This window comes from Barbus barbus, assembly GCF_936440315.1.
Source record: "Barbus barbus genome assembly, chromosome: 42".
Lineage (NCBI taxonomy): Eukaryota > Metazoa > Chordata > Actinopteri > Cypriniformes > Cyprinidae > Barbus > Barbus barbus.
In genome coordinates, this window is record NC_136720.1 from 7,864,309 (window position 1) to 7,892,235 (window position 27,927).

General features: G+C 36.9%; 1 protein-coding gene across 1 annotated transcript in view; it reads right to left on the reverse strand.

Moving 5' to 3' along the window:
- The window catches only part of LOC306861757 (copine-8), a 118,482-nt gene that overhangs the window by 8,936 nt on the left and 81,619 nt on the right, over positions 1 to 27,927 (reverse strand). Inside the window, exons 10-16 of the mRNA XM_079404218.1 lie at positions 24,531 to 24,572; positions 22,895 to 22,970; positions 20,823 to 20,876; positions 20,063 to 20,124; positions 6,543 to 6,589; positions 5,591 to 5,772; positions 4,507 to 4,634 (exon numbers count right to left, since the gene is read on the reverse strand). Of these exons, the coding sequence (XP_079260344.1) occupies positions 4,507 to 4,634; positions 5,591 to 5,772; positions 6,543 to 6,589; positions 20,063 to 20,124; positions 20,823 to 20,876; positions 22,895 to 22,970; positions 24,531 to 24,572 (591 nt within the window). The remainder of the gene's footprint in view (positions 1 to 4,506; positions 4,635 to 5,590; positions 5,773 to 6,542; positions 6,590 to 20,062; positions 20,125 to 20,822; positions 20,877 to 22,894; positions 22,971 to 24,530; positions 24,573 to 27,927) is intronic.

Below are 27,927 nucleotides of genomic sequence, written 5' to 3' on the forward strand. Positions count from 1 at the left end.
TTTCTTAGCAGATCATAGGGAAATACCAGGTAACATGGACACAGCCACCTAGATGAATAAATTACTTTTGTCCAGGAACTGATTGAGTTGCTAAGTATCTGAAGCACAACAGTGATTGTTCACATTTTAAGCAGCTTTGTTTCCAGAAACATTATTTTTAAAATACCAATTATGTTGCTTTATCATTTTTAATAGTGAGTAGGACATAAATGAATTATTATTATTTTTGGTTTTTACAATTATTGTGACTTTAGTTTGTTGGAGAGGTTCTCAATTGTATTTGTCAATAAATAAATTTAATTAACAAATTAAATAAATTTAGTGAAATTTAGTATAGAGACCAATTCTCACTAGTTGTTTATTAGCATGCCTATTATTAACATATTGTCTGTTTATTAGTACTTATAAAGCACATATTCTGCATGACCATATTCTACATCCATAATCTTAGCCAATACCTAAATTTAGTAACTACCTTATTAATTGTGCTTATTAATTGCTTACTTATTAATAAGCAGCAAATTAGGAGTTTATTGAAGCAAAAGTCGTAGTTAATGGTTTGTTAATAGTGAGCATGAATAATTTAAAATAACCTTAAAATAAAGTGCGAGCTTAAATTTAAATTAAACAAAATGGAAAAGTAATGCAAATGATTTGAAAACAAATCCCGAGTCTCCTGATCCGCCATGGCCTCCTGTGTCTCCTGTCCCGCCGTGGCTCCCGGAACGGGTCCCGCTCTGGAGGCTGGTAGCCCTGCCCCCTGGTACCTGGAGGCCTCCAGGGACCAGGGGCAGGGCTACCAGCCTCCAGAGCGGGACCCGTTCCGGGAGCTAATCCCCTCCCCATTGGATAGTGTATGGCATGAGGACACGCCTTCCGGAGGGGGGGCGTTATGTCAGTCCTGTGTCTTGTTTCCCCCTCCTCTCATGTCCATATTTAGCCTTCCTGTTCCTGTCCTCGTTCCCTGTCATCATGAGTTAATTTGTTCCCAGCCCTGTGTTTAATTGCCCCGCACCTGTTTCTGTTCTTCCTCGTTGATTTCCCTGTGTTCATAAGCCCTGTGTTTCCCTGCCTCTGTGTCCAGTCTGATCGTCATCTACTGTATGTTCGTCTCTTCCTAAGCTCTTCGTCTCATTGATCTAGATTTCAATAAAGGTTGATATTGGTATCTCCGCGTCTCCTCGCTCCTTGTGCCCTGAGAGGGTCCTGACAGTAAAATAGTAAGTACAGTATCTTTAAACAGTACAGAGCTTTTGTTCACATTAATATTTCTAAAAATATAGTTTATTCCACTTCTCTGTTCAGCTTTTGCTAATTTGCACAGCACGCATTTATTGATTTCCAAATTCTTTTTGAATATAACCCTGTGTTTCAATTCCCTAAATTTTACAATTTACTCTATTTTCCAATTTAAATTGGTGAGAACCACATCAGCTTATATTTATTAGGAAAAGCTTTGATTGAGTTCAGAAGTTTTCCAACTGGATTCTGGGCAGAAAAGTATCAACAAATATATTACAAAGAATACAAATATAAAAACGGTAAAAATTGATCAACTGCAATTGTTCAATTGTTTTACCCAATTTAACTCTTACCTGATTGAAATTAACAATACAACAATACATTTAGTTTGATTCAGTAATGCTAAATAACGTTTATTTATTTATTTTTTCCATTAAATTTAATTAAAATAAAACCAGTTAATTCACATGTCACTATTTTTAGGTTACAATTTTCCAGTGTTGATTAAATGAAGTACATTAAATGTTGAATTAAATCAACAATTAGTGCATATGAAGAGTTCAGATGCCTGTAACATGTCTGTGTCTTCCCTTGTGACCTAGTTTTCCCCGTGTTGTCTAATTAGTCATTGTGTTCACCTGTCGGTCCTCATTATCTGCCCCTTTATAAGTTCCTGCGTGTGAACGTTAGTTTGTCGGTTATTATTTGAAGTTCTCATGGTTGTGCTGTTGGCTCCTTGTATCTGTTCCTGGATTGTGTATTAAAAGCCTGTTTAATCGTTTCTGCTCCTCGTCGTGCGCTCCTTGTCCAGCACTACACGGAACAATGCCAAAGTACCATCTAAAATTTTCACCTAAAATTTGCATTTTTTTTTTCAGGCTTCTATGTTTAGGTTCAGTAATTTTACTCTAATGGCAATGTATAGGTCCTTTTCGATGCAATTAAAGTAAAATAACTGAACATAAATATAGGAGCCTGATGAAAATGCTCATTTTAGAAGAAAATTTCAAGAGGGCACTTAGAGGCTTTTGCATCAGAACTCTTCATATATATATTATTCATACTAAATAGTGTGAAATACAGACTGAACGTAACGGCAAAACAACCCACCACTGTATGATATGCAAACTATGTTTTCTCGGCTGGATTAAGCAAACCAGCTTCTTTTGATGTTTGAATTTGATGGTTGAGGATTGCAATCAAGGTAAAGACGATTAGTTGTTGGGAAGTCGTGGCCTAATGGTTAGAGAGTCGGACTTGTAATCCAAAGGTTGCAGGTTCGAGTCTCATGTCCGGCAGGGATTGTAGGTGAGGGGAGTGAATAACCAACACTCTCCACCCTCAATACCACGACTGAGGTGAGACCCTTGAGCAAGGCACCAAACCCCCAACTGCTCCCTGGGCGCCACAGCATAAATGGCTGCCCACTGCTCCGGGTGTGTTCACGGTGTGTGTGAATTCCGAGTATGGGTCACCATAATTGGCCGTATGTCATGTCATGTTACTGAAACAGTAAAATATATCAATGAAAACAGTTTTTTTGAGAATTTAGCCGCATCAAAATAAAGTAGGCCTATGTGGGCGCAGAGATGCAAACAAATGTAATAATAAATGTACATTTTGCATGTTCAGAAGAAGTGAGCTGCCCTGTGAAAATGTAAACAGGTTTGTGTAAGAATACTTTTTAATAAGAAAATGACTTTTTTCATGTGTCCAATAGACATGAGCAAGTTGAAAAAACATCTATGATCTCTGAAACATGTCTAGTCTTCATGCTCTATGTTGAGTATGGTTTCACTAATAATAAACATATATTGCATAAAGCATCCATATTTGTCATTGCTCATGTTGATTAGAGTATGAAAAACATGAAAAGTATTAATTTAAGGTACATTTAGAACAGCTAAAAAACAAATATATATATATATATATATATATATATTCCTACACACATTAGTCAGCCTTTATATATCAGGAAATGTCTTGAAGGTGATTATCATTTTTGGGGGGTTCATTGCATGAAAAAGTTCAAAAACCCAGGATTTAGGGCCTTATCCATGGGAATGTCTATGGGGTACTAAAAAAGTATGTGTGGGTATTACAGAGATCTAATTTTCAGGCCATTGTGTCACATTTATGATGGCTATTTAATGTTTTTCCTCACATCACTTGACGGATGATACTGTCCTGGGATGATCTTATTTGGAGCTGTAATAGTCTCACCTCAGCTAGTCTAGTTCCACAGCTCATTTAAAGTGATTTAAAGGTCATATATTGTGCCTTGGATGCCATTTTGGATTCGATTATCTCTGTGTAACTGTCACACACTTTGTTTGGATGTTGCACCTGAGTGATAATGCACGGCTTGAGAATGTTTAGTTGTTGCCAACCTCTGAAAATGTGCAAAACCTGCATTGTTTGCTGAATGATATTGTAACTCTCAATTATTGCAAGTTTGTTGTAGTCTTGGTTCATTTCAGCAATGGATGGAGCATTCAACTTTATACTAGTTTTTCTAGCCATCTCTCAAAGTTTGAATGTTCACCATATATAATAAAATGAACACGGTTCTCCAAGGGTATTTTTATTACAGTCAGTAGTCACTTCTTTGAGTTGCAAAATGGCTCAAATTAGCTAAACTTCCACTGATAAGAAAAGATAGATGACATATATAGGCATGAAAGTCCATAAAAAAGGTAGAATGCTAGTGTAATGGTCAATATGCAAAAATATTTCACCACTCAGTTCTGTGATTGACCAATCAGAATCAACTATTTGGTCACTTTATTTTAAGGTCCCATTCTTGCCATTAACAAACCATTATAACTACGACTTTTGCCTCAGTAGACTACTAATTTGCTGCTTATTAATAGTTAGTAACCTAGTTGTTAAGTTTAGGTATTAGGGATGTAGAATATGTTCATGAAGAATAAATGCTTTATAAGTACTAATAAACAGCAAATATGTTATTAATAGGCATGCTAATAAGCAACTAGTAAATAGTGAGAATTGATCCCTATACTAAAGTGTTACCAACTATTTTAGAGAATAAAGTAATAAAAGGTACACAACCCATACATTTAGATTACTTGAATTATCGAAACTATTGGGCTACGAAAAAAAGCCTGCAATGCATGGTTTGTTACCACAATAGTAATACATGAATGCATGTACAAAAGCACTATATACTTGCAAAAGATATGTGCAGCTATGTGCGTATGCACATTATGTCTCTGTTTCTGAAATATTCTGAACATACTGTACCTGGCTACATGGTTAATGACAGGTGAGAAGTTGGTAGGACCGTAGAGCTGAACAGACTTTAGACTCTGGTAATACGCCTCCATAACTCCATCAATGCCATTGCAATATGGATTCTGAGGGTTTCCATTCTGTAGGAACAAAGAAAAAAATAACTAATGTGAAATCAAATTATCAAACAGGACAGGGTCTCATGGTTCAGTATCTGGTGGAGATGTGATAACTCACAATGGAAAGTCTACATTTTAGAGACATAAATAGATGTTTACATTCTTTGAATAAAATGCAAGTTCCACTTTTAGGGTTGCCAGGGTGTTATGTGGTTGCTGTGACGTGTTTTTTAGTGCGTTGCTATTTGGTTGGTGGGATGTTTTGGGTGGTTGCCAGGACATTGCTATGTGGTTATTATTAGGTGTTATGATGTTTTTTTTTTTTTTTTTTGCGCTGCAATGCAAATGTTCTGGGTGGATGCTAGGGGGGTATGTGATGTTATGTAATTGCTAAGAATTCAGATTTTTTTTTTATGCATTATATTGCAGTTGCTATGGTTGTTGCTAAGTGGTTACTTTCTAGCCTGAGTCAAAAGTATCCACACCCTAGTCTCTATAATATTCTGGTCTCTTGACCCAGCTCAGGTTTCTCTTGCAACGCAAGTCTACATATTTATTTTTATTTTTTTTGCCAGTTTCCTCATTCACAAGGTGAAAACACAAAATCATTCAGTTCACTCTCTCTAAAACACAAACACCAGGCAACATCCAGCTCTTGTATCATTCGAATTTGTTTCTTTCCATATGAGAATAAGGATTAAAAAAGTTCTAGAGATATTTTGGACTCAGAACAAAATAAATACTAGACCTATAAAAATAGGGTGGTATTTCCAAAGAGTTTTCTAGAGAATGTAGGAATCTGTCAAATGTCCATCTCTAAAAAGCTTGTTCTGAAATTGAAAGCTTTGTGTATTGTTTTGTCTAGAGGCAACACAAGCGAATATAATATTCAGAAAAAATATATTAAAGACTTTTGTCCTCACAAACTGGATATCCTGGCCTATCTCTGCTGGACAGGTGTTTTAAGAACTGCTTACCAGGGCAAACTCATGGGATATTCTCCCATCAGGAGGCAGCTTGGCTCCGAAACCCAGTGCGGGGAACATCTTGTCGCTGTCATAGTCCTGTATGATCTCCCCCACGGCTTTAAGTGCCATGGCGTAGGTGTTGAGCTGATAGGGATTCATGTAATGGAGGGAAGTGGGTTGGGCTGGGTTGCCTGGAAACCATATGAAATAAAATGTGTACTTTTAGTGCAACTTAACCATTTGACAGGAAAAGTATTCTAATTTAATCGTCAACCACGTTTAAAGTAGAAACTGTACATGTCCATGGCTACACTACTGAATAGTATAATACATTATAACTTGTGATAGCATTATGTGACACATTAAATATGTGTGTTATTTACTTGTTTCTTATTTCAATGCATAATACACTCATAGTGCAGTATAACTATGGATACTACTATAATGTAACAATGCTCACAGTTATTTACGACTAATACGATACATTCAAAATTATTATGAAACTATTCAATGGTGTGAATAGTTTAGTGCTTATTGATAGTAAGGTAGTTATTGTTGTAGTACTTATGTTTAGGTATGGGGTAGAGTTAAGGGATCTAGAATATGGTAGTATATAGAAGTATATAAATATAAAATTTAAAGTTTCCCTCTCTTTACTCTTTGTGTACTCTGAGAGGCTGATATTACGAATCCAAAAGAAAAAAAATAATGAAAGCCAGTTATGCATAAAGATAGATTTGCCAGGATGGCCCTGTAATTGAGTTGGTTGTGTGGTATTCCCTTTGAATCTGCAAATGAATGTAAAAGGCAGGCCTCTCAAAATAATCACACAGATCAGAGCTCTTTATCGCATTAAACCTCACTCATTATGATAGAGGACGGCTATTACTAGCCCTTTTTCATGCCTCATCTGCATACATTTCAATAATTCCATCAGCCTTCTGATAGAGACGGCACTCACCGTTAGAAGCTGTGAAATCAATCGCCACTGTGAAATTAATCTGAGTCCTGCACAACAAAGAAAAAGAGAACGGTAATGGTTATTCCAGTCATACTTCAATCTTGTGAACATTAAGATGCTTCTGGTGCAATAAAAGCACATTTTTAAAAAGTGAACATGGTAAAAATCCATTTCCTTATACTCTCCTTTTTAGGAGAGTATAAGGAAACGGATAAATCGAGATACAATTGTACACCTTAACTGTAAGTGTAAAATATACCATAAAAACACAAAAATAATGTAAAAGGTCATGTTCTGATGTAGATGTCATTTGAGCATGAACACTATTTGCTTGTGTTGTATATGTTTTGTGCTTAGAGTATTGTGTTGTTAGCTTAGCAACATGCTAACATTACACTAATGTGATACTGAATCTCACATGAGGAGCCCTTTGGCATGCGTGGAAAGTTTTCGGTGTTCCAAACTACTCCCTTTTAAGGTTCAATATAATTTAGGATATGCCTATGTAAGCAGTAGACTGCAAGTTATAGTTCACAAGAATGTAGAACAGTGTGAATTCTACTCTGAGTCTAAAACATATGGTGCTTTCAGGGATATTAAAGGCATCAATAATGAATGGTTGTTATTTATGTATGTGTGTTTTTCTCTTATTTGTTCGTTTAACGTTGCACCAGGAGAATAGATAAGCAGGATACATTGAGCTGGGATGGGTGTGTGTTTGCTGGGACATTGAGCCAAGCTAACTAATGCTGTAAGTACAGATCTGTCTCCTCTCATTAGACTACTCTCATTACCGAGCTTACAGCTGCAGTCACACACACACACATTTCCAAACCAGAAATACACTCTTAAATTGTGAGTGCACTAATTTGTATGATCTGATTTCCTGATAATTAAGCATTCCAGCATGTCTAAAACTAACCAAAAATGACATTATTTTCATAAGCTGCAACTGGAATTGGTCATGTAAACATCAAGCACCCAGGCTGGAACTAGTTTGGCTGTAGTATAGTATGTTTCCAAAACAGATATGACCTTCATATAACAAAAATTTGAAATTAGATTTATTACAGTGCTAAATTCCCATAGTTGAAGAAACACCAAATGGCTCTTGAGAAGAACTAGATTTTAAGCACATTGATAGCTTAATACCATGCTAACACAAAATTCCAATTGGAATCAACCGATACTGAGTACTCTGCATGATTGTCAGTCCACACGAAAGAAGATATTATGAAGAATTTTCTGTATTTATTTCCCATGCATCAAAAACAATAATAGGTAATACTATATTAGGCAAAACAGTAATAATGGGGTCCAAAACAATAATAGGCACAATCAGCTATCAAATCATTCACTCATAAGGGCGCATAATTGGTTAGGATGCTGCCTTATGTGGTTAAGCTGCTAATGTAGATATTGGAAAGTGAGATCCTAGCGATTTCACAGATGAGAAGGAGCATGAGACAGCGGAGTAAAGATATCCTACCATTACTCATTCAGTTGAGACTGAGCCAGTCATACCATCTGTTAGTATAATGCTCACAGCTCTCAGAAAACATGTTTGTGACACACCACACAAAGTGTGTCATACAAGCATATTAATTGTTGCATAAAATTTTTATATTCATAAATGATTCCTGTTTTTCATGGGATTTTGGTTGGCTAAATTCTTCATTCATTCATTCATGCATTCATTTATTCTGTAATTCATCTCCAAAAAAGAATGTTCATGTCTCTGATAAAGCCTCAAATATTCCCAAACTAGTACAAATCCAAATGGATATTAATGACCATGACTCCGCTTATGAATCTATATTAGAAAAACGAGAGTGAAAGCATCACTACCATCTGCAGGTGCAGTGTATAGGTTCATCTTTGTTTTTTTTTTTTAATCTAGAGATACTCTTATCACCCCAGAACCTCTGAATGGATGTAAATCAAAACTCGCACTCCAGATACCAACGGAAACAACTGAATGGAAAAACACAATTTTCTCTAAATATTTTATTTCATAGATCATGCCATCATGTCACAGACTCTACCATACAGTAAGTATTAAACAAAGTTGAGCTCCAATTTAATGCAAAAGCAAAGCAATTGGAGTGGACCTCACATGATCTGCCACCAAATATTAACCCCTACAAATTGAGTTATACAGCTGAACATTGACAATAAAAAAGCTATTCTATTCTATTCTATTAGAAGCCAATAGCACAGCAGCTTACCCATCTCTCTAGCTATTAAATTGCTGTTAGTTAAGCAACTTGAAATTTTAACAACTCCCAGATGATTATTTTCTAGGCATGCTATCAAAAGGCCAACAAAGGCCTCTAGCATGCATAGCTTCTAATTCCCTTAATATACTGTACATATATTTTTTGTACTAAGCAAGATAAGTTTGTTATGTGTAATGTTTGAGGCTAGTTATCTAAGCCAGTTGAGGATAGTCAACCAATACCACATATAACAAAGGGTTGACAGAAGTAGAATTCTGTAGGTAACACTGGACAAATGTGTACAGCTTCACAAAAGATCATTCAGGCCACGGGTACCATTGCAGGCCAGAATCTTGATTGATTCTGGAAGGAACTGACAGCTAGTGAGGGCCCTTGAGCAGAGGTGAACATGACAGTATTTCCAGAGGTTTCACACAACTGAACAGCTACGTTCTTGGTGCACTTGAGGGGACATGTGACAGTAGTCTACTTGTGAAATGACTAGAAATTAAAGGAGCTGAGAGGAAATGGGGTCCAGGAAGGGCCTGATTTTGCTTATGTTATGGTGAATGATTTGAACAGACAGTTGCTGCAATGTTGTCTACAAATGTCCTTCTAGGGTGACTTGTGACACACCTGTGGGTGACAAATTTTGGCTGGAAGGAAAAGGAAGACATTTTTTTAAGAGCATGAGGTGATGAGTAGTCCTCAAGGTCTATATGTCAGAGAGGGTGTAATGTTCTCTGAAAAACCTGACACAGAGACAAAACAGTGTGATGAAATGTACACCTGCATGTGATCAGCAAAGCAGCAAGAAGAAAACACATGCTACTGGGTGACAGTGCAGAGAGATTTAATGTAGCAACAGAAAAGAGTGCTAACACTGAGCCCTGTGGGACACCAGCTCATTCCTGTTTAGATCCAACTCTAATCAATCACACCTGAGGATTTTGGGGTCCATTAAAAATTACAGACAGGTGTGTTAAAGCAGGGTTCTGAATATTGATAGATCTCACTGAGCAGGATTGAACAGCCCTTGATGAAGAGGGCAAATTAAATGAAGCCTGTGTGACAGGCTTTAAATGTTTGATTGATATGTATTCATTACTAGTTAAACCGTTACAGATTGAACAGTCTTAATTGCTGTATATATAACACATTCTCCTGGGACTCCTGACTAAGGATTGTGTCCCAAAGTTTCTCAACAGAGTGCTCCAAAATCAAACATCAAAACTTACCAAAAAGACTTCTGCAAATGTTTCTGTTTTCTCTCAAATAGACACCAGGCTTACTCACACAGAACCTCATTTTTCATTCTGCTGTAACCCCCTGGGATTTCTTGTCCCAATTTGTTTCCCGGAGCGAGCTAAAAAACAATCTGTAGCTATGTGAGTGTTACCTGACTATAGCAGAATTCATAGCCGAATCAAACATCCAAAGAGAGAAAAGCATTCAACAGAAGGTTAAAGGGGAAAAGATCACAGCCATGCACTACATGTATTCCGTCCAATAGGGGATGATGACAGTTTCATAACTAAGAGCTTTGTGGCAGCGGCAACCTATTGTGGTACCTGCAATCTAAGTGTTTGTAATGGGGGCGGTTTTTGTGAATTCAGGTGTTAATCTCAACGTCTGAGAAAATTAGAGTTGGAAGATGAGGGCCGCCTCTGCCACAGATGGGACTCAGATGTTCAGAGAATATCTGCAAGAATATCAGGTTTCATTATTTAACTAAATCCCAAAGACACCTGCTTCTATGTGGGTAAAGAAGAATGGTATTGGTGTGAGAATGAGGAAATGAAAAATAGTCTTATGGAGATCAGCATATTTAAAAAGTATCCATGATATACACATGCAATCATGGTACAGTGACATTTCTACAAAAAAAAAATATATATGTATATGTGTATATATTAAACTAATTACTATTAACTATTTAACTATTTTCTGTCACTCACTACATCCGATTTTTTCTTTCTTTTGTGGTAGGGCCAGAAAACATTGTCAATTACTGGCCTGACCATGCCAGGAAAAAAAACCAAAAACATTCTTATTGTTGAGTCCTGACAGAGATAGATTAAAGTCGACAAAAGCCATCACGTTGGGATGGCTTTCCATTGGTGTGATAGAATGATTAATAAAAGTTGAGTTTTTGTTCTTTTCCCAAGGTCTCTAGAAAGCTGATGAGGTGCTCTGTATGCATGAGCTGGTGGCTGGAGAAATGTCTTGTGACATGAGCATGGGAGACGACAGATGTTGTTGACTGGAGGTGAGGGGACACTGTCCATATGGAGACAAGGGATTCAGGGGATGAAGCAATTTAGTCAATACTGCATTTATTTGCTGCAATATATATTCTACAAGCCACATATGCAAGTCCACTTATATGCATCATAATTTATTTTCTTTACTGAACATATTACCATCCTTTCTCTAACTCTAAGAATTAAACAGGCTTTTTTTGCTATTATATCTTTAAGACTACTATAAGGGTTATCACACTGCGCTTAACCCTGGGTTATCATCATTCTAATCCCTGCTTAACCCTGGGTAAAGGTACATTTCACATTTTTAATTTAGAAGTGGGGTTATGAAAACCCATTTGTGGATCTGTGGTGTTAACCCCACATTGCAATGCCAAACTTGTACAGTGTAAAATAAGCAACAGACTCATATGATTTAAACCAACGTCTGTGCAGAAATTAAGCCAAATAATTTAAAAACAATTTAAACCGGAGACTTCTCTTATATTCAAATATTTTAACTCCATTAACAACTGTACACTGAACTTTTAAGGTCAGAATGACATCTAAATTGGCTCTAGTTTCTTAATACACAATTCTGGTCTTATTGTGAACAGTATATGATCTCAACATTATTCTAGAATAAATGCATATGTTACCTTTGTCAAATTATACCTTATTCAATTGATGTCACTTAGGCCCTTGTTCCTATGGATAATAGCCAATAACAAACTCACATTTGGCACCATTATCATATAGAATGCCCACTTTTCACGATCCAAATAATTCCAAATGGATAAAAGTCCAAACTTAGATTTTTTCCTCATTCCTTATCCTGTTTCGCTCACAAATATGGAAGCAAAATAGGCTGACATTCTTTTTGCTTTTCATTCACATTCAAAATATTCTGCTTAGATTAGTCTTATTTTGTTGCAAATGAGAGCTAATTAGCTGTTAGGCTAACAGACGGAACACTGATGACAGTAACACTGAATCCATTCTGCCAGTTGAAATCCCAATAGATCACAACAGATTAAAGCAAATAAGGACAGAGTTAACAAGCAACAGCATAACATTGTTAATGAATCATGAAACTCTAGATCTTCTCCCTATGATGTGTAAAGACAGCTGTTAGTGTGGCTCAATCCAGGGTGCAAAATCCTCCACCAAACACACAAACATGGCTGACAACAGCTGTCCTTTGAGATAACTCTACACGCAAAGCTGTAATTTGCGACTGCATATGCTTGCAGAGTTCTTCTCCTTGAGGGCTCCCTAATACCAATTAACTGATTGGATTGTTCTTCATCACAATGACTGTCTCTCTAGAGCGCTGTGCTCTTCATCTCCTGCAGCTAATGAGGTGCACTCCACACTAGTGTCAGTCACTGCTCAGGGACGCCACAGAAAGACAGATAGCACAGAGATGGTGATGATACAGATAAGAGGAGAAAAGAGTGAAAAGATAAGGGGAGAAACACTAGCTGTTTATCACAGTAAAGCATTTAATTATAGCAAGTCAAAAAAGCATCAATTAAATGTTATATATATATAATATAATCTAACCAGTGGCGATTCCAGGATTTTTTCGTTGGGGGTGCTAAGGGGGGGGGGGGGGGGGGCTTAACAGTTCAGAGGGGGTGCAAAAATCGAATTAAATTGAGAGAAAGTAATGAACGCCTAAACTTTAGCTATCAGTTTTTTATATACAGCAGCTTCGAAAAAGGCATATTTTACTTTTTTCTGTGGTATTAAACTTCTCATATGCCACTGGTATTAGTAATATACTAATGCAAACTGCAAAATATGACACTTACAAAGTAATATAATTTATGACCGAATATAGAAAAGAGAGACGTTGGGACTTTTCCTTTTTTCAATTCAATAAAAACTATATACACATATACACATACACACATATATATATATATATATATATTTCCACACGGGCACACATTGCGGGTGATAACCTCCCCGTGCTGATTTGCATGGTATCATGTGTCGATGATAGCCAGAGATAAGCATAAAAATTGGCAATATTAAGAGGATTTAGATTAATTTTATTAAATTACATGAAATTATTGCCCCGCAATAATTTCATAGCGCATCACCGCATGAAGGGCTGCTGCTGTGAGGATAATAAAATAGGCTATTAGCTTACTCCTCATTGAAAGTGTTTTTAAAAAGATTTTTTAAAACAGGTCTATTAATTTATACAATGAATTATAGGCCTATAATTAAAATTATTATCACTGCAGTCATCAATGACAATTCAGAGCTGCTTTATTTCAGGCACTGATTTTCAAAAACAACCTGTTTAACGCAAAATACATTTCTTCTCATGTTTTTCACTATACGAGCCACAAAAGAAATATTAAAGGAATAATTTAAGACAGTTATATACCGTTATCAGCATATTTTAGAGTAGATTCGTCTCTCGTTGTCTCAGAGAGAATATGTGCCAATAATGCAGTGTTAGCCGTAAGTTTTTTTTATTTTCACTTTCTCTATAGTGAATTGACGTTCACAATCTTGCGCAAAGTTTGCGAGTTTTTGTTGCTTGACCCCTCCCCCTAATATAAATTGTTTATAGGCCACATATTAGGCACTTTTTTTAGGTTTTTAATGTTTAATTTTCAATGTTAATGAGAGTGACACGAGAGTTAAAAAACAGGAAAATCATTTGAAAATTATTGGAGGGGGGGGGGGGGGGCTGCGCCGGGGCTAAGCAAGCCCCGCCCTAGCGCCGCCACTATCTTTATAACAGTAAGGCTTTCAGCAGTAGCAGGTCAAATTTAACATTTTTATTTCAATTTTAATTCAATCTTCATTTTAAATATAATATTTATTAAACCAGAGCTTTGATATTGGATTCTAATTGGTCCAAAATATTAATAACACATTTAATAATATATTTTGGATTCTGGAATCCACTGCCGCTTCATTGGTTAAAAAAAATTATAACAATATCACATAAAGAGTTGGCTATGACACAAAGCCAGGATAAAATCACTACAGTGCATACTTTATGTGAAGAGGGCTTCTGCATCAACGGCAACAAGCAATTTGTAGTTGCCACAATCAATGTGTTGTGCTAAGCAACTTAGGAAATCGTTATATAGAATTCAGTTTATATACAGTTTGGTATCAGGTCAGAGCCGGCGCCAGGTCACCTCCGTCAGGGGGGCATTTAAATTTCTAGGGGGGGCACAAATCACGCAGTCACGATGTCCCTCCCTGGGGGGGATAAGGAGGATTAAGGAGGATCGGACGATCTGTGTCTCAATGTCTCAACCCTGGGGTGGCGGCACTATCTTATGTGCGCTGTTTTATCAGTACTTTCGCTTTCAAAATCGATCGCGTTCAACAAGGAGGAGGGAGGATGGAAAGTGGTGGGGCACAGTAACTCGTTTGGGGGGGCACAGCCCACGAGTGCCCCCCCTTGGCGCCGGCCCTGTATCCGGTGAGTATGCATACTGTATACAGAGTCTTTACAAAGACTTCAAACTGTCATTTTGCAAGCCCTTTTTCTAGGGCTGCCAAAATGTCTGAAAATCTAAATTAGAATTTTGTACTTGAATATTATCAATATTCAAATTATATTCACGGTGGAAAAAAGATTTTGGCTTCTCTCCTGAGGCCACAAGAGGGTGCATCGAGCAAAATATTATCAATAATGTTTATATAAAGCAATAAAATAGCATGACTATCTGTGAAAACAGTGCATAATATAAAAAATCATGTATGTATGTATTTATAGTTTAATCCATAGGGCCGAAAGCCAATCACACAGAGTACTTTTTTCATTTAAAAAACATGAGATGCAGTGGGATGGGGAAAAAACCCCACCATAGAGTCTCAAGATATGTTTTTTTTTCCAAAGTTGAACTTGAAAACATTCTGATGACAGAATGTTCATTTTTGGGTGAACTATCCCTTTAATTTTACATGGCTATCTAAATATGCAGCTCTCTTGTGCGAGTGCAACGTAATAGATGTAAACAAGATGTTCTCTGCATTGATGTTCTCTTTTTCTGCAATATTTTTAATGAACAACACAGCAGCACTGCATCTATTGGCTACAACTGGATAGGGTAACAAAAATTATAATGCACCAATACTTACATCGTCATCGCATCATGTGAGCCACTTAAGGCTGCCTCCTTAACGTACACCTAAAATTCAAATGCAACATTTTTGCATTCAAATGTGGATTTTTATTTTAACTTCGACTAATTTTTTGACAGCCCTATTTTTTTTTCCCTCATGAGACTCTGGAACAAGAAAGCCTTCACCTTTTATGTCTGGTTTGTGCTTTGGTATTGATGTTCCCAAAGTGTCAATGCCATGACGCAGCGTCGAAGTTCCATTTCAAAAGGGAATGTCTCTGGTTTTGTATGTGTCTCATTGCCACACCATGGCTATGCCTGTGCGCCTACTTCTGGCAATTAGAATTTGATGGCGTGTTGATTGGCCACAAACTACATTGTGTCACCATGTCATTACCTTCTGCCAATCACATTGCGAGTACATACATGTGCTTCAGATATCAGCTCACATAAAAGTATTCCGATAGCTTCAACACCATTATGCAGCTTCCTGTTCCCTTCTCAGGTAACCGGTTACACATGTAACCTGAGCTCTTTTTACAGTTATTTTGGAGAGCCTGAAAAAAAAGAAACTTTTGTACCCAACTACATCTTCTCTAACTATCTTTAAATCTTGCTCTTGAGCAAGTATCTACCAACTTTTGCTCCAAACCGTTAAGCATGCTCACAGTTAGTTGGAGTATTTTGCTGTGGGCTACAGCACAAACACTGTCATGCGGAATTACACTAACAGTGTTTCATACTGCAACAGCCAACAGGTGCAGAGAAGCTTTTATCACGGCAGAGGAAAAATGTGCATAAATAGGGACACTGAAAATGTGGCTGCCATTACGTAATGCGAGAGAGTTCTCGACAAAATCCATTTGCAGCCCTACACAACTTTCCACTTTAGCCATTCACACAATGACATGCACGGAAAAACAGCTGCCATTACTGCCAAGAAACATTGCTTTGGAGATGTCTCCTGAAAAATAACAAACAATAGTGCACTTATTGTATGTGCATTTGAATGTGCACTTTGTTCTATTTACTGTACATGCTTAAAGGAATAGTTCAGCCAAAAATGATAATTATGCTATTGTTTATTCTGACATGTTGTTGTTTTTGTCCATGAAACGCAAAATTAGATGTTTTTAAAGAATCTTCAAACAGCTATGACCATGAAAGAAAAGCTCGAGAAGCAACATAAAACAATCATAAAAGTAGCTCATATACTAAGTTTTATAATGCCAAACAATAGGGTTTTTTACTTGATGGCTACACCATCAATTGAACCTTTTCTTGACATGACAAAACCACATAAAACCAACATGAATACAAAAAGTACAATCATAAGAAATTTACTCATATGCTTTACACTAGATTCTCCTACCTGGTCTCATGACAAAATGTACCAATAAGTACATATCACTGCAGTTTCTGACAGAAATTAACACTAGAAGGGGTAAACAGCGAACACTTGTAGTAATTTTCATACACAGTTGTGATTACAACTCTATATGTTTCGCTTTCCAGATGTAACAAGCTTGCTCAGTCGGCATGGAATTGGATTTAGAATGCCAAATCCTTGGGTACGAATCCCGTCAAATACATGACCCTCAAATACATGAGAGAACAAGTCAAGTCACCTTTATATATACAGGTCCTTTTCAAAAAATTAGCATATTGTGATAAAGTTCATTATTTTCTGTAATGTACTGATAAACATTAGACTTTCATATATTTTAGATTCATTACAACACAACTGAAGTAGTTCAAGCCTTTTATTGTTTTAATATTGATGATTTTGGCATACAGCTCATGAAAACCCAAAATTCCTATCTCAAAAAATTAGCATATTTCATCCGACCAATAAAAGAAAAGTGTTTTTAATACAAAAAAAGTCAACCTTCAAATAATTATGTTCAGTTATGCACTCAATACTTGGTCGGGAATCCTTTTGCAGAAATGACTGCTTCAATGCGGCGTGGCATGGAGGCAATCAGCCTGTGGCACTGCTGAGGTGTTATGGAGGCCCAGGATGCTTCGATAGCGGCCTTAAGCTCATCCAGAGTGTTGGGTCTTGCGTCTCTCAACTTTCTCTTCACAATATCCCACAGATTCTCTATGGGGTTCAGGTCAGGAGAGTTGGCAGGCCAATTGAGCACAGTAATACCATGGTCAGTAAACCATTTACCAGTGGTTTTGGCACTGTGAGCAGGTGCCAGGTCGTGCTGAAAAATGAAATCTTCATCTCCATAAAGCTTTTCAGCAGATGGAAGCATGAAGTGCTCCAAAATCTCCTGATAGCTAGCTGCATTGACCCTGCCCTTGATAAAACACAGTGGACCAACACCAGCATCACTGACTGTGGGTACTTGACACTGGACTTCAGGTATTTTGGCATTTCCCTCTCCCCAGTCTTCCTCCAGACTCTGGCACCTTGATTTCCGAATGACATGCAAAATTTGCTTTCATCCGAAAAAAGTACTTTGGACCACTGAGCAACAGTCCAGTGCTGCTTCTCTGTAGCCCAGGTCAGGCGCTTCTGCCGCTGTTTCTGGTTCAGAAGTGGCTTGACCTGGGGAATGCGGCACCTGTAGCCCATTTCCTGCACACGCCTGTACACGGTGGCTCTGGATGTTTCTACTCCAGACTCAGTCCACTGCTTCCGCAGGTCCCCCAAGGTCTGGAATCGGTCCTTCTCCACAATCTTCCTCAGGGTCCGGTCACCTCTTCTCGTTGTGCTGCGTTTTCTGCCACACTTTTTCCTTCCCACAGACTTCCCACTGAGGTGCCTTGATACAGCACTCTGGGAACAGCCTATTCGTTCAGAAATTTATTTCTGTGTCTTACCCTCTTGCTTGAGGGTGTCAATGATGGCCTTCTGGACAGCAGTCAGGTCGGCAGTCTTACCCATGATTGCGGTTTTGAGTAATGAACCAGGCTGGGAGTTTTTAAAAACCTCAGGAATCTTTTGCAGGTGTTTAGAGTTAATTAGTTGATTCAGATGATTAGGTTAATAGCTCGTTTAGAGAACCTTTTCATGATATGCTAATTTTTTGAGATAGGAATTTTGGGTTTTCATGAGCTGTATGCCAAAATCATCAATATTAAAACAATAAAAGGCTTGAACTACTTCAGTTGTGTTGTAATGAATCTAAAATATATGAAAGTCTAATGTTTATCAGTACATTACAGAAAATAATGAACTTTATCACAATATGCAAATTTTTTGAAAAGGACCTGTATATAGCGCTTTTAACGATACAGATTTTGTCAAAGCAACTTTCCAATAGGAAAATAGGGGGGTAGGGGTAGGGGTAGTGTGTCAATAATGTAAAATGACAAGATTAAACACTCAATTTTCAGTTAAAGGCATTTCATTATTGAAACTCAATATTAAAAATCATTAAACTCACTATAAAACTCAGTTCAGTTTAAATAGTATCTGTGCAATCAAGTCGACGATATCACTGGAAATGAAGTGTCCCCAACTGAGCAAGCAAGAGGCAACGGTGGCAAGGAACCAAAACTCCGTCGGTGACAGAATGGAGAAAAAAAAAAGAATGGAGAAACCAGGCTCAGTCGGGGGGCCAGTTCTCCTCCGGCCAGACGAAACCAGCAGTTCAATTCCAACTGCAGCGAAGTCAGATTGTGCAGAGGACTCATCTGGTTCCCGTGGTCTTGTCCCGATGGCCGTCTCAGTGACGAGGTCTTCACTGGGGTCTGTTTCTGGGACTCAAGCTGAAACGACATGCTTGCGATTGCGTTTTTACCTCACATTCGCTTGTGTTCATACTATCGGGTAGGTTTAATTGTAGTACAGATCGTACTTTATTTTAAAACGTCACGAAGCATTACACTTATAGCGCCACTCAACAGACATTTCAAGTCAGAACTGCAGTGACACCTCCAAAGCAACGTCACATAAAACATATCATATGTACGTTCATCTGTTCAGGGAAACCCCCCCACAAAAAAACGAACCAGCGCCACCCAGTGTACATTTCACATCGAATATGTCACATGGCGGTACGTATTTCGCGTCTTTCAAAAAAGTTACCAGATGTACGTTTTCGCTATAAGACCAGGTTGTGATTTTCCCTTCCTATTAAAAGGTTTTTATTTTATTGTTGACACTCTTATACATCAATTAACCCATCACTAAAATCATATTATATACTGATTATCTTCAATCCAATCCTGAATCCAAAAAAGCGCATAATGTTTGATTGCTACACATGGGTGAACCAGCAGTGTACCAGTTATTGAAATGACATGGGTGTGAGTAAATGATGACACAATTTGCATTGTTGGATGGACAACCCCTTTAAACCATCATTATCTATGAGCTACTGGGTTATTCACTCTATGATTTCAACTTTCTAATTGGATTATATCAATAAATGATGAGTGGACAAATTCAGCTCTAGCTCACTGACCTTTCACCAAAAACTCTCAGACTTAAAGGAAGGAGTAGCCATTAAAATAGACGTCTGGCGGTGTGGTGACAGAGCAGAGGTGACCGCAGCCTCCTTCTTGCCACCATAATGAAAAGCATTGCTCAACGTGGGTGTGCGATCTGCCATGCATGGATGCACCATGCCAACCCCTCGCATTTAATCGCACACACATAGCAAACACCTGTGCTAAGATTAGCAACCCAGCCTCATCTATCATCTGCCATGAATGGACTTGTCATCTGTACTGCCAGTTTAATTACCCACAAGCACTCAAAACGGACTTCAAGAATCTGTCGAGACTTGCTGTTAAGGATACAGCCTGAATTCGGGGTGGTTTAGGATCACAGCCAAATACAGCTGTTTTGTCACCACTGGTAATGTGAGAATTTGAATGCACCAAGTCACTTTGCTTTCCACAGGCATATGTTGTCTGTTGGGGTTTCCACCACAGAAGCTGATTGTAAAGAATGCAAAGTGTTTCTAGATGAGCAAAACATCACTTACCCGCCTTTGATGTAGTCCAGGAAGGTGACTTCAGTATCAACGAGAAACGATAGCAGTGTCACCTGGAAACATGAAGCCAGAATACCCATGAACCCATAAGGACCATTTCACTATATTCACAGAATCTTCAGTAAAACTGATTCTGATTTAAGTTAAGAAAGACTGCCCCAAGCATACACGACAAAACAGCAGCAAAAAAAGCTCCTTTGAAAATGTTGCTTGTCAAGCTACAAAAGCTACCACTGTAACAGTAAGTAATTGGATAAATATTATGCTATAATTTTAAGTCTAAATGGCAAGTCAACAGTTTTACTAGCTATTGCCGTCTTTGACATGAGTCAAGATTATCTATAGTCAGCACAAAGCACCAAAACATTTTCATATTATCTTGTGGTACATTTTATTTTTATAAGCACTGCAAGAATCCTAGTAGAATGTGAACAAAATTATGACTGATCTTGGACTAAGATAAAAAGAGGATAGTACAAAATATATCAGGATAGATGGTTGAAATGTGTTCAAAATATTTGTCAGTATATCTAAAAACCTCATGAGGCCTGTAAATTGTATTAGTATATTTATACTGCAAAGGTGCAACAAAAATACTTCTAAAGTGACATTAAGGTGTGTGTGTGTGTGTGTGTGCGTGTACGTATGTATGTGTTTGTGTGTGTGTGTGTATATATATATATATATATACTGTATATAGTAATGATGTTAATTTTAGTTCCTCTCCAACACACGAAAATTTTTTGCTTACGGTTCCAGAGTTGAGATATTTTTTCTTTTTGCCTTTCTTCTTGGGGTTTATGACCTGTGCATAGAAAATGAGTGATTATAATTATTTATGTAATAATAGAATTTGTATGAGACTGAATAAATGCTACATAGTTGAGATGAATGCAGCGTGTGACACAACACCCCTTAAATTTAAGCTTTGTAGAATTTGCCTTTTTTAATGTGTTGACATTTGCCTGAAAATATTATTTTCTTTCCTTATAGCCTTTTTTAATACTGTGTAACAAACAACTGTTAGAAATAAAAAATTAACAAAAATGAAGGAAATAAATAGCTTGATGCTTTCTGCAAATGCATTTCAATTTAATGTACATTTTTACTGTCACATTTGATCAGCATTTTAAACATGTCAATGTATTCTAAAATATCTAGGTGTTTGTCATTTTTAGAAGTAATTCGTCCAGTTGCATTTTTAGTTTTGAATTAATAAACTGATCATGGATCCCTTCACTTTATTTTTAAGTTGCACTTAGTCTCCTATACCACTACACCACCTCAGCAGAGGAAAAACCTTGTTATCTTATCTTATTAGTAGAACCAGTAGATGAAATTGGAACCAGAATTGTTAAATTCATTGGTCCAATCCCTAATGATACATAAATGAGTGTCCCCATGAGTTTATTTGTGCATGCAAGAAAAGGAGAAAAAAGAAAGAAAACTAGAGAAATATGTTGGCGAAAGAAAGTAGTTAGAGAAATATTTTTGACAAGTATAAGACCAAACACAACAGTGATGATTATTCACATATGGAAAAGCGTGAGCCACATATATAAAAATATAAAATAAGGTCTCTGTTCTTCCCAGTCACTAATGCTGAATGAGTTATGAACAAATGCAGAGCCTGGGGGACGGGATCATCTGCCAACATCTTTTTAGATCTGTGATTCTAAATCCTCACGTTGTTGAGCGTTTCTCTTAAATGACAGTGTGAAATTACTCACTCTAATTGAGAAAACACAAGGTTTTCTGGTTTTATATCACCCGTCATCAAAAGTTGTTTAATATTTTCAAAGAAAATAAGTTGAAGTATCTCTGTTGTTTTGGTATTTAGATTTGCTTGATTTTTTTGAGACTATTTAACTTAAACAATGGCCATGTTCATCTCCAACTCTGTGACTTTGTGGCAGCATGTTAAGGAAAAAATTAAAATAAATAAAAACTAGTAAAATGTAGAATGAAGTCTGCTAAAACCCTTATTTTCCTGTCTATGAGTAGCACAAAAACAGCTATTATAAGTATTTACGGTGTCTCTATGAAATAATTAATATATCTATCTACATTCTAAAATACTGGTCTAAAATCCTATTCTGAATAACAATATATTAAACTTCAAATAGTTTCTTATAAACTCTTATTCTGCCAATTTTTTTTAAAAGACTAGAAAAATGACCATGACAAGCACCTTGACTAACATTACAAGTGCTCTAGACCTGGTCTGTCATATGCAAGCCATCTGAACATCTACTTAAGTGGAAAAATATGTTATATCCAAATCAATTGTGTTGCTAAATGTCAAAAGCAATTTGAATAATTCAGATATACTTGTACACTGAGATTGTTATTTTTCACATGTTTGTTTAAGTTTCTTGAAGTTATTTAAAGTTAGGGTGACCAGATTTCTCATAGCGGAATACGGGACGGGTGGCCAATATATATATATATATATATATATATATATAATAGAAGTTAATTGATAACAAATTGTGATTGGATGGTAATTTTTCTACAACTAACTTGGCTTCCTTTGGCTTTTCTCACGTGACAGAACACTACTACTATTCGTTCTAATCATCCAGTCGTACAGAAATTTTGAAATATGGGACAAAACATTTAGTAGCATTTATAATTTACCTTATAGGCTGTGATGTTCATGATTTTCTCACTTATTAAGTCAAAAGATGCAGACTACTTGTAATACGAGTAATATTCTGTAAGGTACAGTGTATTTGTTATACTGTGAACATTTTTCTGAAAAAATACCATGTTATTGAGCTCTGTAAATTCATAAAATACAGATTAATAAAATAACATTACCTCATACATGTTAAATTGTGACTGGCCTCTTGACAGTTCTCTATAGCTTGTGCTGAATTCTCCAATGAAATCATGACTGTTTAAACACACATATACTCAGATTTGTCAGCATGGATAACAATACATTTGTTTCACAATTAGCTTATTTGGCTCTGATAAATGTTGTTCTGATGTTCTAACAGTACTCAGCCTTTTAGCACGCTTAAAAATAAAACAATTAATTATCTTAGATCAAAGCACCCTCCACATCTCTTAAAATCAATCATTCATTTATGGAAATGAATGTAATGGACTGATCAGGCTTTACAAAGATATATAATACATTTCAACAAAAACAGCACTGAAATTTTCCTTCCACTTCATAATATACGAGTTTTGCGAGCAACTGCAAAAGCACTGACATCATTTTTCCTTCTATGTCTTCTTTAGGGAATTGATTTTCAAGAGGAATCAAGAGGAATTGATTTTCTGTATGTGTGGATTCAGTGCCTTATTGAGTTCTGAAGCATAAAAAGTGTGTGTTTTGAGCTTTTGCATCTATATTTGATTTTCATAAATGTGTTGACCATAAGCATAAATCATAGCATATTATTTGACATTTTTCAGTTTGCAAAATCACCAATTCGCATCAAACAAAAAAGGGTCCCACTTTATATTGTGGCTCTAATACCTGTGTACTTACATAGTAACTAGATGTGTACGCAGTATGTAACCACACTGTAAGTACACATTGGCACATATAATCTACAGCTCTAATGTTTGTGTAACTACACATATGTAACAACCCACTGAACGGTGTGTAAGTACAAATGTGTAACAGGACATTGGTAACAACACTTTTTGGTAATGAAAGTGCAAATATGTAACAGGACTAACAGCACTTTTTGGTAAAGAAAGTGTTACACTTTATATTAAGTAAACAATTCCTATGGATTTACCATTACCATGATGTTACACAGCAGCGGCCAGTAAGTTAGGCTTTACATACAGTATAAATTGTGGTTGGTGTCCAGAATGTTACACTTTATGTTAAATGGGCAGTTCCTGAGGAGTTACCATGTAAGTACACTGGTATTACAGTGGTGCACCAACTCGATATCCAAGTCCTCCCACTTTACATATCCCTAAACCTACCCGTTTCCACCCCCTGGATCCCATTTCCATCCTTAAACCTACCCATCTCCACCCCCTGGATCAAATTGTTCCAATTACTCTTATACATATTGTTGTTACAAAATGTAGTTATATAATTCCTGTTACACCAGTACTTAGTGAAGTTAAAAAAAGTGCTGTTACCGTTACAAATTTTTGTACTTACACTTACCATTCTGAGGGTTATTACATGAGTGTAGTTACAGAAATATCACAGCTGTAGATACTATGTGCCAATGTGTACTTACACGGTGTTACATACTATGTACACATATAGTTACTATGGAAGTAAACAGGTATTAGGGCCACAATGTGGGACCCAAAAAAGTAATTAAAATGCTGGAGTTTTTGAGCATAAGAATATTTCATGCTCATTTACTGTGTCACTGTGAGAAGAATTTAGCTATCAGTACATTACATTATAAATTAATGGATGTGTCAGGTGAATATATTAAGCTTCATGTGACTTTTAACAGTTAATTACCTTCCATCCCGATCCCAGTCATACACTTCAACCTTGATCGTTCTGTGGGAGAGAGAGAGAGATCCTTTGTGTGATTTGAATTTGAAAAATTAATTTGAATACAGCTCAAGACAACATCACATACCTTGTTACATACAGTATATTGAGAATTATGAGAAAAGTCTGATCTGTCCACTCTGACAGTTTTCTCTTTTTCACCATAAGCCTATGTTTTATTTTGTCTGCTAGATGAAATTGTAATTCTGATCACTAATGAAAAGTAACAGCAGACCTCTCCTTAACAAGCCACATGATTTAATGCACTATATCATTGTGATGTGTTTTTGTATTATTGTTTTATGTATCATTTATGTATAATTAATTCCATAGCACATACACTGCATGCACTCAACAACGGTAACAGTGATGCATGCATTAGAAATCTTTTCTAATTAACTGTTCTAAAGTAATATAATTTACTAGCCTAAAGCTGTGTTCATGTCATGTTGGAATTACCATATTCATGAGATGACAACGCTGAGATACTACAGAGCTGTTCATGTCGTTGGACTTAGAAATGATTTGTTTCCATGCTAATAATCATTGCACCAAAAAAGAATATGTGTACGGCTTTATTGTTGATGACAGAAAAATACTTAAAATGCTGCACAAATTAACCTCTTTATTCTCTTTTCAAACCTTGAAGAACAAAGAACAGCAGGTGTCAAGTGCTATAATAAAATCACAGGAACTTACTTCAGATGCTTAAGTGGAAAGTTGAAACTTTCATAAAATTCAGTTTGCTCAATTTTTGTTTTGTAAGTATAATAACTATAATAATTCAATTTGATAATTACAATATGACGTAAATCGTGCTGTATGTGGAGGATATTCATGGTTGACATTCTTAAAGTAGTGATTTGGTATGTAATATGGAATTCAAATTATGTTTGTGCGTATTTTTTAGAACATTTGTAACGTAGCCCATTAGATTTTTAGAATCAGAACTTTCCTGGAATTATAACTAGAATCTATCTAAAATCAGTTTACTCTTACTTACATGGCACTTTCTCTTCAGGAAGACAAATTAAAAATATTTCACATAACGTACTAGGATTAGAGAGCCAGATTAGTGCGTTTTGACAGAAAATAATTACAGCTCCTGCTGTCCGTGGCGTGACAGGCGAGTGGTGAGTTTACACGGTTCAAATAGAACAGCTCTGCCAATTACACAGAGCTTTAACGCAACACATGCTAACAACAACCCAATCCCCACAGCATCCCTTAGCACTCATTCTCAGTGTTATCATCAGCGAGACACTCCGTGATTCTTTATTAGAGCGCGTGCGCTGGCTTATCTCGCATCCCAGGCTCCACTGGGCGGCCAGCGCTCTTCCTATCCGTTTGTCTGTCTCTCTCTTTCGTTTCCCACATGTTCAATCAGAGATTAAGCTTAGGCATTGTGTGGGAAAGTGCGTTATGGTACTGATCGATGCTCATCAGTGAGTGCCGCTACCGTAAGGAAGCATCCCACTTTATCGCCATACAGCAAGAGCCCTGTTTGAGCTACTCATGATGAAGGCTTCTTGGATACAATGTAGCGGTTGGGATTCTTTTCTATGTTGTCTCATGTCTCTTAATATTATTTTTAACTGTAAAATACCATATTGACCCGAATATAAGATGACCCTGATTATAAGACAACCCCCCTTTTTCCAGATGAACCTTTTGGAAAAAGACTTTTTGAAAACTTGTGTTTTACTGAGAAAAGGGAAAAAAAGAAATCTTCAATTATTTTCATATTGCATATTTTTCCTCTTTTAATTTTTGCTTTGAAAGTATGGTAAATACTGGTAAAATGTGCCAACAATTACATTTAAAAATATACACTTTTTGATATACCATAAAAATAACAGGTAGCCCATCTGAATTATATAACATTTATCCATATTCATCTATCCATCTCATAGTAGCCTATACCGAAATTTGATTAACAGTAGAAGTGAAATCTTATTGTAGTCTTCAAATCTGGGTACTGTCTTGCGTTTTAAAATCACATACAGAGGAAGTTTGGTCCCATCAGGCTAACATGACAGTCAAGACTCATGCCACTGTAAGCATTTATTTTTCTTTTGTTTTCACTCGCGATCTTTACAACACTCGTTACTTTACGTATTTCATGGCACACTCATTTTATGCGTATTTGGTTCCACCTATTGTTGTAGGTGCATTATTGACATGTCAAAGTCTAGACCAGGGGTCTCCAACCCTGCTCCTGGATAGCTACCATCCTGAAGATTTCAGCTCCAACCCCAATCAAACACACCTGAACCAGCTAATCAATGTGTTCAGGGCTACTTTATAATTACAGACAGGTGTGTTGCACCAGGGTTGGAGCAGGGTTGGAGATCCCTGGTCTAGACCATGAATATAAGATGATCGCGTTTTTTCAGATGTATTTCCAAGAAAAAAAAACATTGGGTAGCACTTTATTTTACAGTATGTGTACTTCCCTGGTACATACATGGTAAATATATTGTACCTACAGGCAAATGAGTGGTAACATAAGGTGACAAATAAGAAAAACGGCTGTACTTAACAGTCGTACGTGCATGGTAATTAGTTTGTACATACAGACAAGTGTGGCTAATAATGGTCACTTACAGGTAGTGCCCGTACATGGTAACTAATTAGATATTTTACTGTACCTACTAATGTGTATACATGGTAAATATGTAGTACTTACAGACAAGTGGGTACAAACAGGCAGGTCCTTACAGTATCCGTATATGGTAACTAATAAGACACATTACTGTACATACTAATGGTGTGTACATGGTAAATGTGTAGCACCTCCTACTATTGCTATTATTTGGTAACAAACAAGACACATACTGTACTTGGTATACACGTGGTAAATATGCAGTACTTACAAATTGTTACGGAGCTCCAAGCAGGAAGATAAGATCAGGCAAAGAATAACAAAATCACAGTCTTTAATAACAATCTCCTCAAAAACGTGTAACATAGACAATAACTGGCAACTGAAATGGGGAAAACTCAGGATTTATAAACCCAGGGGCTAATGGGACAATTAATGAAACAACAGGTGGTGACGATGAACTTAACAAAACACAGGCAAAAACTAGGTCAAAAACAGAAACTCAACACAGACATGTGACAGATATCGCCCCCTCCCAGAAAGGTGTGTCCTCACGCCGTAAAGAGTTCAAACTGAGGAGGGAGGGTGGGGGTTCTGGAGGAGGGAGTGGAGCAGGAGAGAGGGCAAACCAAACACAGAACAAAATAAAAGTCCAAGGGGGAGTGGAAGGTGGAAGGATCCATGGTGAGAATGACGCCTTGACAGTCGTGGACACCCTGGGGACGACCGACGGAGATGTAGCCCTCCCTGATGGAG